This window comes from Elephantulus edwardii, unplaced genomic scaffold, assembly GCF_000299155.1.
Source record: "Elephantulus edwardii isolate Elephantulus edwardi_28Jun2011 unplaced genomic scaffold, EleEdw1.0 scaffold00514, whole genome shotgun sequence".
Lineage (NCBI taxonomy): Eukaryota > Metazoa > Chordata > Mammalia > Macroscelidea > Macroscelididae > Elephantulus > Elephantulus edwardii.
In genome coordinates, this window is record NW_006400264.1 from 304,345 (window position 1) to 321,043 (window position 16,699).

Consider the following 16,699-nt stretch of genomic DNA (forward strand, 5'->3'; position numbering starts at 1 on the left):
GGATAGAGCAGGGTTTAGGGCTGTTGTACATAGGGTCGCTATGAGTCGAAAACGACTCGACAGCACAAAACAATAACAACAACAAATAAGATTGAATTTTATTTCTTGCTCAGCACATTTCTTAACAGTACAGTTGATAGATGAACTATGTCACTACTCTTAATATTTGCTTTAACATTGGGGATCAAAATGTATCTTCCTCTTGCATCCATTCTCAACTAGAAAGAAGAGGAACATATCCCAGGGCATTGCCTCTGTATGTAAGAAGATTACTTGGAAATTGTATCCATCAATTTATCTCATGCACTTTTATCACTATTTTTATGTACCATTGAGTCAGAATCCACTCATAGCTGACCCTCCAACCGATATTCAGAGAATGTAAACTGCATGAAAGGGGATTGCCCATATTTCTCCCATGGAGCAGCTGGTGGATTCGAACAATATACCTTTGAATTGACAGTACAACTCCTTACCACTAAGGCTCCTTATTAGGCTGGACTTAGTCACATGACGATGGCTAGCTTCAAGATAAGCTGTAAAACTTTTAAATTATCCAAATGCTTAGATAAAATAAAAGTTACTCTAGTAGTTAACAAGGAAATAAGGAAAAGGAAGGAAGGAAGGAAGGAAGGAAGGAAGGAAGGAAGGAAGGAAGGAAGGAAGGAAGGAAGGAAGAATGGAAACAGGTACAGCACAGTTGTCTCTATTAAAAATTTTATTCCAGTTCTCTCATTGTCATTTTCCAATTTTTTGTCCTATATATTGGTTGTTGAAAGCTGAAACTTTCTTGTTAACTTATTCTGAGACCTGAGAAATTGTACTTCCTTTTTCTGGATCTTGTTTTACTCATCTATAAAATTATGTTGTGTAGTTTAAAGTATCTGACTGCAGGAGGTGGGCAAGAAGAGCAATAGGCTTACATTTGAATCCCAAACTCTCTTGCTGGCTGACAGTGTCACTGTAGACAACTCCTTTTACCTCTGGGCTGCTAATTCCCCTTCTGAAAACTATCTAGTCCATCGTTCTGTTGGGAATGTCAAATGGTAGACTGAATAATAGGTCTTTTTATAAACTAGAAAGCATCATATAAGGAAAAATCTGTAAAGCTTAATTTCCTCTCTACTTTTTCCCAACCCACTGAATAGAAATAGCACTCTCCAGCCACCTTCTATTTTGTCCTTTTGTCAAACGAATTCCATCTAAGATGCTCTTTAGGCTGGAGCCCAGGACTCCTAATTATTGGTTTACTTCTCTTACTATATTAAAGGTACTACAAACTTCTAAGTGAAGGATAGTCAAGCAAAGAAATATTAATAGATACTAAAACTTCTCATCTTAATTAATTTCACAGGTAGCCTGGGGAGTCTATCTATGCCTATTCAGATTTAGCGTCCTCATATCTTAAAATGAGGGGCTGAGAGTCAAATACTGATAGAATTTTTTTATTTCTCTAGTTATAGTCACATCTTCCTGAGCAACAAAGATGGGCTTCTGGGTTCCAGATACAAGAAATCTGTATTTAGGGAATACACTGATGGTACATTCAAGATTCCTCGCACAAGGACTGAACAAGAAGAGCACTTGGGAATTATGGGTAAGGAAATTCCACTCCCTTTCTTTGTGTCTAGAAGCTTGATATATGCTATATCAAGACTTTGCACTCTAAATTCTCAGTTTTCCCCTTGAGATGTAAGTGAATCTGTAGTTGTATTTTATAATGGAGCTATTAAAAAAAGTACTGACATATGTTCCATGGACTAAAAGTGAAAAGGACGACATAATTCAAAGAGTTTATGAAAACTGATGTCAGAATAGACTCTGAATATTGCATTAGAGCATTGAGAAGCCAAAGCAAAGGGCAGCACAGGAAGGCACAGCAAAATATTATAATGAAATGTGCAAAGAACTGGAGTCTGAAAAATCAAAACGATCATACTTGCTTGAAATTTCTTAAAATGAAGGCACTAAAGAACAGACTCAAGCCTTAAGTCAGTATTTAAGGATGCTATGGGTAACAGATGCTGCCGTGGATGTGCTCACCAAGTTGTGCCAAGAAATCTGGAGAACAACCACTTGGCCAACTGACTGGAAGAGGTCAATATTTGTTCCCATCCCAAAGAAGGGTGACCCAACTGAGTGTGGAAACTACAGAACAATATCATTGATTTCACATGCAAGCAAGATTTTACTGAAGATTATCCAAAAACGACTGGAACAGTACATCAGCAGAGAACTGCCAGAAGTCCAGGCTGGGTTTAGAAGGGGTCGTGGTACTAGGGATATTGTAGCTGATGTTAGATGGATCTTAGCTAAAAGCAGAGAATACCAGAAGAATGTCTATCTGTGTTTCATTGATTATGCAAAGGCATTTGACTGCGTGGATCATAACAAACTGTGGCTGACTCTGAGAAGAATGGGAATCCCAGAACATTTAATCGTGCTAATGCGAAACCTATACTTGGACCAAGAGGCAGTCGTCAGAACCGAGCAGGGCAACACTGCATGGTTCAAAATTGAGAAGGGTGCACACCAGGGACGTGTCCTATCTCCATACCTTTTCAACCTGTATGCAGAGCAGATTATCTGAGAGGCTGGGCTCTATGAGGAGAAGCGTGGCATTAGGATTAGTGGACAATCTATCAACAATCTGTGTTATGCAGATGACACAACCTTGCTCGCTGAAACTGAGGAGGACCTCATGCACTTTCTGCAGAGGGTCAAGGACTGAAGCCTTCAATATGGACTGAGGCTCAATGTCAAGAAGACAAAAATTCTCACCACTGGACCAATCGATAGCATCAGGATGGATGGCGAAGAGATTGAGATTGTTCACAGCTTTAGTTTGCTCGGCTCCACGGTCAACACTCTTGGCACCAATAGCCAGGAAATCAAAAAACGTATTGCGATGGGAAAGTCTGCAGTTAGGGACCTCTCCAAAATACTGAAGAGCAACAGTGTCTCTCTGGAGACTAAGGTCCACCTGATACAGGCCATGGTTTTTGCAATCACTTGTTATGCATCAGAGAGTTGGACAATGACTAGGGAGGATAGAAGGAGAATTGACGACTTTGAGCTGTGGTGCTAGAGAAGAGTATTGAATGTACCATGGACTGCCAAGAAAACAAACAGATTCATCGTAGAGAGGATTAAACCAGGCTGCTCCTTGGAGGCAAGGATTCTGGGGCTTCGTCTGACATACTTTGGACATGTTGTAAGGAGAGACAGGTCTTTAGAGAGGGAAATCATGCTGGGTAGAGTAGGGGGACAGTGCAGGAGGGGATTGATTCAGTGACTGGGGTACTCGGGATGGGTGTGTCGGGGGCAATGAGATTGGCACAGGATAGAGCAGGGTTTAGGGCTGTTGTACATAGGGTCGCTATGAGTCGCAAACGACTCGACGGCACGTAACAACAACAACAATGGGTAAAATATTGAATGATCCAGGAAGTATTGAAAGAAGAAAGAAGGAGCATACAGAATCACTGTACCAAAATAAATCGGCTGACACAGAAGAATTTCAAGAAACAACAAGTGAGCAAGAGGCAATGGTGAGGAAGGAGGAAGTTCGGTCTCCTCTGAAGGACTTGGCAAAAAAATAAAGTCCCAGGAATTGATGGGATAACAATTGACATATTTCAACAGAGATGCTTTCCTGGACATCCTCACCAGGTTGTGCCAAGAAATCCAGAGGACAATTACCTGAACAACTGCCTGGAAGAGATCTATATTTATCCCCATTCCAAAAAAAGGTTACCCAACAGAGGATGGAAATTATTGTACAATATCACTCATATCATATGCAAGCAAAATCCTGTTGAAAATTTTCCAGAAACAAATGGAACAGTACATTGACAGAGAACTACCAGAAATACAAACTGGATTTAAAAGAGATTATCACTAATGTCAGATGGATCTTGGCAGGAAGCAAAGCATAACAGAGGGATATATATCTGAGTTTCATTGTCTATGCAAAGACTTTTGACTATATGAATCACAACAGATTGTGGTTAATCTTGAGGAAAATGGAAATCCTAGAACACTTGGTTGTGGTTATGAGAAACCTATACTTGGAGCAGGAATTAGTCCTCAGAATAGAGCAGGGAAACACTGCATGGTTCAAAATGAGGGAAGGAGTGTGTCAGGTATGTGTCCTGACTCCATACCTTTTCAATCTATATGCAGAACACATCATCCAAAAGACTGGGCTTTATGAGGAGGAATGTGGCATCAGGATTGGAGGAAGACTCATCAACAACCTACATTATGCAGATGACTCAACCTTGTTCACTGAAACTGAAGCGGACCTGAAGCACTTGCTGCAGAAGTTTAAGGACTGGAGTCTTCAATATGGAATGAAGCTCAACATCAAGAAGATAAAGATTCTCACCACTGGGCCAATTGACAGCACCATGATGAATGGTGAAGAGATTGAGGATGTTTATAGTTACAGCTTGCACAGCTCCACAATCAACAATCTTGGCACCAGCAGTTAGGAAATCAAAAGATGAATTACATTAGGTAAATATGCTGTCAGAGACCTCTCTAGACTACTGAGAATCAATGATCTAGAGACTAAGATGAACCTGATCTAGACCATGGTCTTTGAAATTATTTGCTATGCGTCAGAGAGCTGGATAATGACTAAGAATGATAGAAGAAAAATTGATGCCTTTGAGTTATGGTGTGAAAACGAGTATTCAACATATCATGGACCGCCAAGAAAACAAATAGGTCTGTCTTGGAGAGAGTGAAACCAAGTTTTTCTTTTGAAGCTCTGTCTTACATACTTTGAGTATGTGGCCAGGAGGGACCAATCCTTGGAAAAGGATAACATGCTCGGAAAGGTGGAGGGACAGCACAGGAGAGGAAGACTCTGGATGACATGGATTGATACAGTGATTAGAGCAATAGGGGTAGGTGTGTCAGAGTCAGTGAGACTGGCTCAGGACAGGGCAGGCTGCAGAACTATCGTACATAGGGTCACTATGAGTCACAGGCAAAACAATGGCACATAACGAAAGCAACAATATTATGAATCTGTACTCACAGATCTGTGAAGATGATAAATTTGAACAAATTCTAGAAGAAATTGTAACTTAAACAATGTTGTTGTTATGTGTGTGTATATGTATGTGTTGTAAACCTTTAGCTGACCCTCGTGGGTTTTCAGAGGCAGTAAATGGCAAGGGAAGAGATTACCCATATTTTTTCTGAGGGGCAACTTGTGGATTTGATCAACATGCTTTTGGGTTGCCAGTGCAACTTCTTATTACTCACTAAGCCACCAGAGCTCTCTAACTTAAAAAAAAAAAATAAATAAAAAAAAACAAACTGGGTAAATTATTTGGGAAACAAATATTCCTGTACCTGAGCTTAATTATTGTTAAAGTTTTGTTTTTACAAAAGTAAAAACCAATAAGTATCCTCTTTGTTTGGTTTTTGTTTTTGTTTTTTTCCAGCTACTCTGATTCTAGGCCAGACTTTCACTTCTTACTGTCAATGATTCCATAGAACTTATAGTCACTAAAGTCTGGGGCTATTGTGGCAGGAGTTTTGGGGAAGGAGCAGTGAGAATAATCGGAGCCACAATTGTGTTGTTTGAATACACACATCCTATGTTGTTGTTGTTGTTATGTGCCGTCGAGTCGCCTGCGACTCATAGCGACCCTATGGTTAAGTAAATCTCTAATTCTAGGGTACTTCTACGTTCATCCTTTTAGTGAATGTATGTTGTTCCATCCCTCTTTTAATGGATTTTTTCCTTCTTTTTTGTATTAGGCCCACTGCTCAGAGGAGAGGTTGGTGATATTCTAACGGTGGTGTTCAAGAACAATGCCAGCCGCCCCTACTCTGTGCATGCTCATGGAGTGCTAGAATCCACTAATAGCCAACCACTGGCTGCTGAGCCTGGTGAGTGGGGACACACAGTGAGGAGACAAAGAATGTATAACACCTCTGCTTCAATTCTATGACTTGTTCCTTAAAAAAATGCTCTTAGACTATCAATATCAAAACAGTAATATTGTTCAGGACTAAGTCATAACCTCTATTTAACTATATTTAAAAATATACTAGAAGCACATAAAAATTTCAGGTTACATACCTCAGATTTTTCTTTTCATCAGAGATGATCCATAGCCTTTTACTTCCTTTAACACGGAACATAAATTGCACTTCTAATTCTCTAAATGCTTACACTAATTTGACTATATTCTTAGTTTCTAATGTCAATTATAGTGTGGATTAGTCCAACTAATAGACTGATTTTGAACTATAAACATATTATCAGTTCTTATCATTTTCTTGTTCTTAGTTATGACTGAGTTAGCATCAAATTTATTAATATAATGCAGTGTGGTAAGTATTAAATAGGAGTTAATACAGTGTGTAAGGATGGTGTAGAAGAAGATATCTAAGCTAATGTTTGGATAGTGCAGAACGGTTTTCCAGAGCAGATGATGTATAATCAGAGATCTAGATCAGTAATGTTCAAATAAGGATAGCAAAAGAAGAATTGATGCCTTTAAATTCTTGTGTCAGAAAACAGTCTTGAATATCCGTAGACTGCCAAAAGAAAAAACAAATCTGTCTTAGAAGATCTGCAACCAGGAGGCTCTTTGGAGGCAAAGACAGTGAAACTTCTTCTTGCATGCTTTGGGCATGTTGTCAGGAGGGGCCAGTATTTGGCAAAAGGCATCATGCTAGGAAAGGCAGAGGAAGGAAGGAAGGAAGGAAGGAAGGAAGGAAGGAAGGAAGGAAGGAAGGAAGGAAGGAACTCAATCTCCAACTGGCACAGTGACTCAGCAATTGGCTTGAGCATGTCAGAGCAGTGAGGATGACAATGGATAGGGCAACATCCAGACCCGTTGTTCATAGGATCTCTACCTTTTTCAACTCGAAGGCACATAACAGCAACATATAACAATATTAAATGAAGGACGACTGAAAAGAAATATAATATATTGATTATACAGACAATTTGAGGTAATCAAGCACCTTAAATCATTAGCAGAGAAGTAAAGAAATGCAGCAACGTGTGTGTGTGTGTGTGTGTGTACTTACTTTGAGGACTTTAATTTTTATTATTTTTTTAATCACCTGTGAGACATTCAGGTAGAAGTAAGAGAGCTGTGAGAATGTGAGGTTAAAGTCAATTTGAAATGTCGATCTGTAGCTTAGAAGATTTGCCTCGGGTAGACATAAAAATTACACAGTCATCAGGAATTGCAATAGATAATTGAAAACACAATTATGTGATCACACTGTGTGATAATGTGTAGAGTGACAGTAATATTGAGTTGAAAGTGAAACTTTGGCTCATCTATCCTAAATAATTTACAGATTTAAGGTAGTTCTTATCAAATAAAAATTGAATATGTATTTACTGAATAAAAATGTTTTATGCTGCCTAGTTGGCTACAACTCATGGACTCTATGAACCAAGGATTTAAACTCTACCCTCTCCTGTGTTGTTCTCGCCAGCTCTAATATACTTGAGCCCATTGTTACAGTCACTGTATCAATCCATCTTGTCGAGGGTCTTCCTCTCTTTCCCTGATCCTGATTCCTTTCCAAATATTATGTCTTTTCCAAGGACTGGCCCCACCTAATAACATGCTCAAAATATGTGAGACAGAGTTTCACTATCCTTATCTCATAAAAGAACCCTGGTTGCACTTTTCACAAGATGTGTTTATTTGTTTCTTTGGCAGTACACGGGATGTTCCATTTTCTTCTCCAACATTACCACTAAGGCACATTCTTCTTTTGTCATCATTCATCAGTGTGCAACTTTCAGATGCATAGCAAATAATTTAAAAGACCATGAATTCTATCAGATACACCTTAGTCTTTAAACTCAGATTATTGCTCTTCATTACTGTGGCAAGATACTTGACAGCATATTTTTCAAAAGCAGCACATCTTTTGATTTCTTGACTGCTGTTCCAGACATTTTGTGGATCCATGTAAAATTATATCATTAACAACATCGATAATTTCTGCAACTATTATGATGTTACTTATTGGTTCAATAGTCAGGATTTTTTGTTTTCTTGAAGGTGAGATGTAGCCCATATAAAGTCAATAGTCTTTGATCATCTGTAGGAAGCATTTTAATTCCTCTTCACTTTTGCAAGCAGGGTTCCTCTCTTTCCTTGACCTACCACCTTTTCAAGAGTCATATCCTTTTGCAAGGTCTATCCTCTGCTAACAACATGCCCACATTACTATGTGACATGGAGTTTCATTATCCTTGCTTCCCAAAAGCACCCTGGTTGCACTTTTCCCCAAGACTTATTTGTTCTTTGGGTAGTCCATTTGTGTAATGGAGGTTGTTGATGAGCCTTCCTCCAATTTTGATGCCACGTTCTATACTTAATGTTCAGCTTCCTGAATGACCTGTTTTCAGCTTACAGATTGGATAGGTATGGAGAAAGGGTATATATCTGAAACCCAACTTTTTATGATTTTAAGCCAGGCAGTGTTGCTTTGCTCTGTTCAAATAATAACCTTTTGGTATAGGTAGAAATTTAATGTGAGCACAATTATGTGTTCTGCAATCCCAATTCTTATCACTATTAACTATAATTTGTTGTGACCCACTCAGTCAAAAGGGTTTGTGTAGTCAAAAGTAGAAAGGAAGTTTATTTGAAAAATAAAATATACCTGGTCAAGATACTTCTGAAAGGGAAAAAAAATCAAACAAAAACAAACAATGTGAGAACAAGAACACAAGTCATATTAAACCATGTTATAAAGGTAAAACAATTAAGGTAAATTGTTGTTGTTGTTGTTGTTAAGTGCCATCGATTTGTAGGCAATTCATAGCGACCCTATGAATGAAAGACCTGAACACTTGTATAACTTTCATCCTTTCTCCTGATTGATAACAAAAAGGAGATTATGTTATCAGTACCAGACTTTTTGATTAGTGTAGCTTTATGTTATTTTGAGATAGGGAAAAAGAATTCTCTACTCTGTTCTTCTTTTCTAAAATTGTCTTTAATTATTTGGAATGCCTTTGTAGTTCCATATAGATTTAAGGACTGCTTTTCAAATTCAGCAAATAAAGTTCTTGGGATTTTGCTAGGAATCACCTTAAATTTGTAGATTTATTTAAGGAGCCTAGTTATATTGACAATCTATTAAGATTGAAGTTTATTTATTAGGTTGAAATTTTTGGCAATGTTTACATAAATGATATAAGTTAATAGAACTGAACTCACTGAATTGAACCCAAAAATGTTTAAATGGAAAGTACCTACATTGTCATGATAACAATTTTTTAAAAGAGTTACCATGGAGAGTAGGATTATAGATTATTTTCACATTTAAAAATAATTTTCTTTACTATTTGAATTATAAATTTTAAAACCTAGTATTTTAAAAAAACTATGTTACTTGCCAGGCTTTGGGGTTAGTTTGGGTTTTGGGGGGGTTTGTTACTGTTGTTGTTGAATTCTTGGGGTTTTCTGTGTACAGTATCATATCATCTACATATAGTGACAGTTTGACCACCTCTTTGTAGATCTAGTTGCCTTTTATTTCTTTCTATGTTGTATTGTCCTAAGAGTGGTGACAGTGGGCATCCTTTTCTGGTCCCTGTTCACAGGGAGAACGCTTTAGGCTTTCTCCATTGAGAATTATATTGGTTCTAAGTTTTTCACAATGTTGAGGAAATTCCCTTCTATTAATATTTTGCTGAATATTTTAATCAGGAAAGGGTGTTCAATTTTATCAAACGCATTTTCTGCATCAATCACTAGGATCATGTGGTTCTTGTTATTTGCTTTGTTAACCGGAAGGCTCCTTGAAGGCAAGGATTCTGAGGCTCTGTCTAACATACTTTGGACATGTTGTAAGGAGAGACCAGTCCTTGGAGAGGAACATCATGCTTGGGAGGGTGGAGGGACAGCGCAGGAGGGGAAGGCCCTCTATGAAGTGGATTGATTGAGTGACTGGGGTAATAGGGATGGGAGTGTCAGAGACAGTGCGATTGGCACAGGACGGAGCAGAGTTTAGGGCTGTTGTACATAGGGTCGCTATGAGCAGCAAGCGACTCGAAGGCACATAACAACAACAACAACAGCAACAAAAACAATGTGGTGAAATATGATAATTGTTTTTCTTATGTTGAACCATCCTTACACACCTGCTATGAATCCTACTTGCTCATGATGAACTTTTTTTTTAAATGTGCTGTTGGATTCTATTATCCAGGACTTTGTTAAGGATTTTTTCATCTATGTTCATAGTAGATATTGGTGAGTTGAGAGAGTGAGCTCAATAAAAAATAAAAAGTACACGAATAAAACACAATGTAAACAAGTTAGTATAAAATAATAATAATAACAATAAAAGACTTGGTCAATACTGAGCCATTTAAGGAAGTAGGCTGTTATCAAGAGCCAATGATAATGAATGAAAAAGTTCAAGCTGCATTGAAGGTATTGATAAAAAATAAGAATCTTGGAACTGAGGGGATACCAATTGACATGTTTCAGCAAACAGGTGCAAATGTGCTCACTAGCCTGTGCCAACAAATTTGGACACTTTCTGGGTCAGTTTACTGGAAGACATCTAGTTTTGTTCCCGTGAAAGTAAAATTATGAAAAAAAATGTGGAAATAAAGAAACAATACCATATCCAAATAAAGTCATGCTGAAATAAATTATTAAGTAAAGGCTTGGGAAGTTGGAGAGTCAGAGGAAGAAAGGAAGACCCTCAACAAGATGAATTAATACAATGAGTGTAAGAATGGGCTCAGGTATATTGGAAAGCATGAGGATGGTACTAGATACAACAAGCTTTGTGTCTGTTTTTCATAGTGTCACTATGAGTAATAGTTAACTTAAATGAAGATACCTAACAACAATAATAATATTAATTTTTCTAATCCACTAATATGTAATATTTTCCCATTTATTTTACTCTTCTTTGTCTTTGTTTACATAGTTATTTATTACTTATTTTTACATTTATTGCTAAGTATTTTATTATTTTACATCCTAGTAATCGTTTCATCTCCATTTCTGATTTTAGTTATTTGCATCTTCCCATTTTCTTCCTTTTCCTTTTTCTGGCAGTTTACATAATGGTTTGTGGATTTAACTAAACTTTTCAAAGATTCAAAATTTGCTTTTCATTGACTCACTCTGTTGCTTTTATACTTCCTATATCACTTATAACAGCAAATGGACAGACTAGTATTATACCACCATCTCCTTTTAAGATTTATTCTTTTGATTCCTCTAAAGAATGAATGGTTTCTGCAAAGGTGTGTTTTCTGGTTTGGGGTTGAGACTAGGGTGTGACTTTGCTCACAAGATGGTGTGAGTTGTTTGGTTTTGGCCTCATCTTACAAAGACTTTTGGCTGCCCATCTGGGTTTTTTTCCAGGAAGGGAATATGAGCAGAAAGGTTGATTTCTGCAAAAGTATGTTTTCTGGTTTGGGGTTGATTCTTGAGTGTGGCTTTGCTCATTTCCGGATGTGAGCTGATTGGATTTGGCCTTGCATTTAAAGAGGCTTTTGGCTGCCAGTCTGGGGCTATTTCCATGATGGTAAGATGAATAGATTGGCCAGTTTTTGCAAAGGAATGGTTTTTGGTTTAGAGTTTAGACTAGGGTGTGGGCTTGCTTGAAACAGGATGTGAACAGATTGGATTTTTCCTCATATTATAAAGGGTTTTTTGGCTACCAGTTTGGGACTATTTAAAGGTTGGGAAGATGAGTGGAACAGATAGTTTCTGAAAAGTTATGTTTTCTGGTTTGGAATTGAGACTAGGTTGTGGCTTTGCTCGCAACAGGGTGTGAGCTGATTGGAATTGGCCTCATATTATAAAAGCTTTTGGCTGCCTATCATCTGGGGCTAATTGCAGCCACAGAAGATGAACAGGAAGGCCAGCTTCTGCAAAGTTGTGTTTCCTGGTATGGTGTTGATTCTAGGGTGTGGCTTTGCACACAACAGGGTGCAAACTGACTGGATTTGGTCTCATATTTAAAAAGGCCTTTGAGAGTCAGTATGGGGCTATTCCAGGCAGGGAAAATGAATGGAAAGTCCTGTTTCTGCAAATTTATTTTTTCTGTTTTGTGTTGAGACCTAGGGTGTGGCTTTGCTCGCAACAGGGTGTGATCAGATTGGATTTGGCCTCCTTTTTCAAAAGGCTTTTGTTTTTTCCGTCTATGGCTATTTCCAGGCTACAAAGATGAATGGGACAGGTAGTTTCTGTAAAGGTGTGTTTTCTGGTTTGAAGCTGAGATTAGTGTGTGGCTTTGCTCACAACATGGTGTGAACATCTTTGATTTGGCCTGTTTTTAAATAGGCTTTTGGCTGTCAGTCTGGGGCTCTTTCCAGACTGGGAAGATGGATGGAAATGCTCATTTCTGGAAAAGTGGGGGTTTTTTTCTGCCTTATGATTGAGACTAGGGTGTGACTTTGCTCACAAGAGGGTGTAAGTTGGTTGAACTTGACCTCATATTATAAGGGCTTTTGGCTGCCAATCTGGGGCTAATTCTAGGCAAGGAAGATGAATGGCAAGTCTGGCTTCTGCAAAGGTATGTTTTCAGGTATAGGGTTGATTCTAGGGTGTGGCATTGCTTGCAACAGGATGCGAGCTGAATGGATTTGGCCTCATATTTAAAAAGGCTTTTAGCTGCAAGTATGGGGCTATTCCATGATGTGAAAGTGAATGTAAAGGCCAATTTCTGCAAATTTCTTTTTCTGGTTTGTGCTGAAATTAGGGTGTGAGTGGCTCACAACAGAGTTTGAACTGATTACATTTGGCGTCCTATTTCAAAAGGCTTTTGACTGCCAGTCTGGGGCTGTTTCCAGACTAGGAAAATGAATGGAAATGTTGCTTTCTGGAAAATTCCTGGGGTTTGTTGTTGTTGTTGTTTTTCTGGCTTGTGACTTTGCTCACAAAAGTGTGTGAGCTGATTTTATTTTATTTGGTCACATATTCAAAAAGTCTTTTAGCTGCCAGTCTGTTTCCATGCTGGAAAGATGAATGGAACAGCTTGGTTCTGCAAAGGTGTGTTTTCTGGTTTGGGGTTGAGATTAGGGTGTGATTTTCCTTGCAACACAGTGTGAACTGATTGGATTTGGCCTGATGTCATAAAGGCTTCTGGCTGGAATTCTGGGGCTATTTCCAGGCAGAGAAAATGAATAGAAAGGCTGATTTCTGCAAAGGTTTGTTTTCTGATTCGGGTTGATTCTAGGGTGTGGCTTTGGTCTCTTCAGGATGTGAGCTGACAATCTGGGGCTATTTCCAGAATGGGAAGATGAATAGACCAGCCAATTTCTGCAAAGGTGTGTTTTCTGGTTTAGGGTTGAGACTAGGGGGTGGCTTTGCTTACATAAACATGAGAGCTGACTGCATTTGACCTCCTATTTAAATGTCTTTTGCCTGGCAATCTGGGGCTATTTCTAGGCTGGGAAGATGAATGAAAAGGCAGGGTTCTGCAAAGGCATGTTTTCTCCTTTGGGATTGATCTCAGGGTGTGACTTTGCTCACAACAGAATGTGAGCTGACAGGATTTGCCCTCATATTTAAATGGCTTTTGCCTGCCAGTCTGAGGCTAGTTCCAGGCTTGGAAGACAAATGGAAAAGCCAATAACTCCAAAGGTTTTTTGTGGGTGGGTTTTTAGTTTTGTTGTGTTTTTTGTTTGTAATTTGGCCTGGTATTATAAAGGCTTTTATCTGGCAATCTGGGGCTATTTCCAGGCAGAGAAAATTAATGGAAGATCTGATTTCTGCAAAGGTGTGTTTTCTGCTTTAGGGTTGATTCTAGGGTGTGCCTTTGCTCTCTTCAGGATGTGAGCTTATTGGATTTGGCCTCTTATGTAAGGATTTTGGTTGCCAGTCTGGACCTATTTTCAGGATAGTAAGATGGTTTCAGGTTGAGACTAGTGTGTGGACTTGCTTAAAACAGGGTGTGAGCAGATTGAATTTTGCCTCTTTATAATAAGAGGCAAATATAATAAAGGCTTTTGACTATCAGTCTGGAGCTATTTCCAGGTTGGGAAGATGAATGGAACAAGAAGTTTCTGCATAGGGTGTTTTCTGGTTTAGAGTTGAGACTAGGGTGTGCCATTGCTAGCAACAGAGTGTGAGGTGATTGGATTTAGCTTTGTTTGTATATAGGCTTTTTGCTGTCATTCTGGGGCAATTTTCAGACTGGGAAGACAAATGGAAAGGCCAGTCTGCAGAGGTTTGTTTTCTGGCTTGGAGTTGAAACTAGGTTATAAAGGCTTTTTGCTGCCTGTCTGTGGCTATTTGCAGACACAAAAGATGAACAGAAAGGCCAGTTTCTGCAAAGATGTGTTTTCTGGTATTGTGTTGATTCTAGGGCGTGGCTTTGCTTGCAACAGGGTGTGAGCTGATTGGATTTGGCCTCATATTTTAAAATGCTTTTGGCTGCCATTATGGGGTTGTCCAGGCAGGGAAAATGAATGGAAAGGTCAGTTTCTGCAAATTTCTTTTTTCTGGTTCATATTGAGACTAGGGTGTGACTTGCTTGAAACAGGATGTGAGCTGATTAGATTTGGCCTCCTATTTAAAAAAGCTTTGGGCGGCATGTCTATGGCTGTTTCCATACTGCAAAGTTGAATGGAACAGCCAGGTTCTGCAAACGGTTGTATTCTGGTCTGGAGTTGAGACTAGGATGTGGTTTTGCTCGCAACAAGATGTGACCAGATTGAATTTTGCCTCTTATTTAAAAAGGCCTTTGGCTGCCAGTCTGGTATTATATCCAGGCTGAGAAGATGACTGGAACTGCTAGTTCCTACAAAGGTGTGTTTTCTTGTCTGTAGTTGAGACCAGGGTGTGGCTTTGATTGCAATAGGGTGTGAGGTGGTTAGATTTGGCCTCCTATTTAGAAAAGCTTTTGACTGCCAGTCTGGAGCTATTTCCAGGATAGCAAGATGAACAAAATGACAGGGTTCTGCAAAGGTGTGTTTTCTGGTTTGGGATTGAGACTAGGATGTGGCTTTGTTTACAACAGGGTGGCAGTTGATTAGCTTTGGCTTCCTTTTTTAAATAGGCTTTTTGCTGCCAGTCTGGGGCTATTTCCAGGCTGCAAAGATGAATGGAAATGCCAGTTTCTGCCTAGGTTTTTTTCTGGTTTGTAGTTGAGACTAGGGCTTTACTTGGAACAGGATGTGAGCTCATTGTATTTGACCTCTTATTATAAAGGCTTTTGGCTGCCTTTCTGGATTTATTTCCAGCCTTGGAAGATGAATGACATGGCAGGGTTCTGCAAAGATGAGACTAGGGTGTGACTTTGCTCACAACAGCGTGTGAGTTGAAGAGGTTTGGCCTGTTATTTAAAAGTCTTTTGGTTTCCAGTCTGGGGCTATTTCCAGACTTGGAAGAAAAATGGAAAGGCTGGTGATTCCAAAGGTGTTATTTTCTTGTTTAGGGTTGAGACTGGGATGTGACTTTGTTCGAAAAACTATGTGAGCATATTGGATTTGGCCTGGTATTATAAAGCCTTTTGGCTGGAAATCTGGGGCTATTTCCTGACAGAGAAAATTAATGGAAAATCTGATTTCTGCAAAGGTGTTTTTTTCTGGTTTGGGGTTGATTTTAAGGTGTATCTTTGCTTGCAACAGGATGTGAACTGATTGGATCTGGCCTTGTATTTTAAAAGGCTTTTTGTTAGAGGTCTGGGGCTATTTCCAGTCTCAGAAAATGAATGAAAAGCCTGGTTTCTGCAAAGTTGTTTTTTTCTGGTTTAGGGTTGTGACTAGGGTGTGGGTTTGCTCATAACAGGGTGTGAGCTGATTGGATTTGGCCTCTTATTATAAAGACCTTAGGCTGCCAGTCTGGGGCTATTTCAAGGAAGGGAAGATGATCAGAAAGTCCAGTTTCTGCATAGGTATGTTTTCTGGTTTGGGGTTGATTCTAGTGTGTGGCTTTGCTAACTACAGGATGTGAATTGATTGGATTTGGCCTCATATTTAAAAAGGATTTTGGCTGCCAGTCTTGGCTATTTCCAGCCTGGGAAGATGAATGTAATGTCTAGCCTCTGCAATGGTGTATTTTTGGATTTCAGGTTGACACTAGGTTGTTGCATTGCTCACAACAGGGTGTCAGCTGATTGGATTTGGTCTCATATATAAAAAGACTTTTGGCTGCCAATCTGGGTCTATTTCCAGGATGCTAACATGAACAAAAATGTGAGTTTCTGCAAATGTGTGTTTTCTGGTTGGGGTTGAGCCTAGTGTGTGGCTTTCCTTGCAACAGGGTGTGAGCTGATTGGATTTGGCCTCCTATTTCAAAAGACTTTTTTGTCTGCCTGTCTGGGGCTATATCCATTCTAGGAAGATGAATGGAATGGCCAGTTTCTGCAAACATTTGTTTTCTATTTTATGTTTGAGACTAAGGTTACGGTTTGCTCACAACAGGGTGTAAGCTGATTGGATTTGGCCTCATATTATAAAGGCTTTTAGCTGCCTGTATACAGCTATTTCCAGACACAGAAGATTAACAAACCCACTGGTTTCCGCAAAGGTGTGTTTTCTGGTTTGGGGTTGAGACTAGGGTGTGGCTTTGCTCACTACAGGATGTGAGCTGATTGAATTTGGCCTCCCCTTTCATGATTAAAGCACTCAACAAAATAGGATTAGAGGGGAATTTCTTCAACATAGTAAAAAGTATCTATGAAAACCCAAGAGCCAACATTGTTCTTAATG

General features: G+C 39.1%; 1 protein-coding gene across 1 annotated transcript in view; it reads left to right on the forward strand.

The window, feature by feature from the left end:
- HEPH (hephaestin) overlaps positions 1 to 16,699 on the forward strand; it is a 308,125-nt gene that overhangs the window by 176,534 nt on the left and 114,892 nt on the right. Inside the window, exons 13-14 of the mRNA XM_006903126.1 lie at positions 1,458 to 1,597; positions 5,782 to 5,913. Of these exons, the coding sequence (XP_006903188.1) occupies positions 1,458 to 1,597; positions 5,782 to 5,913 (272 nt within the window). The remainder of the gene's footprint in view (positions 1 to 1,457; positions 1,598 to 5,781; positions 5,914 to 16,699) is intronic.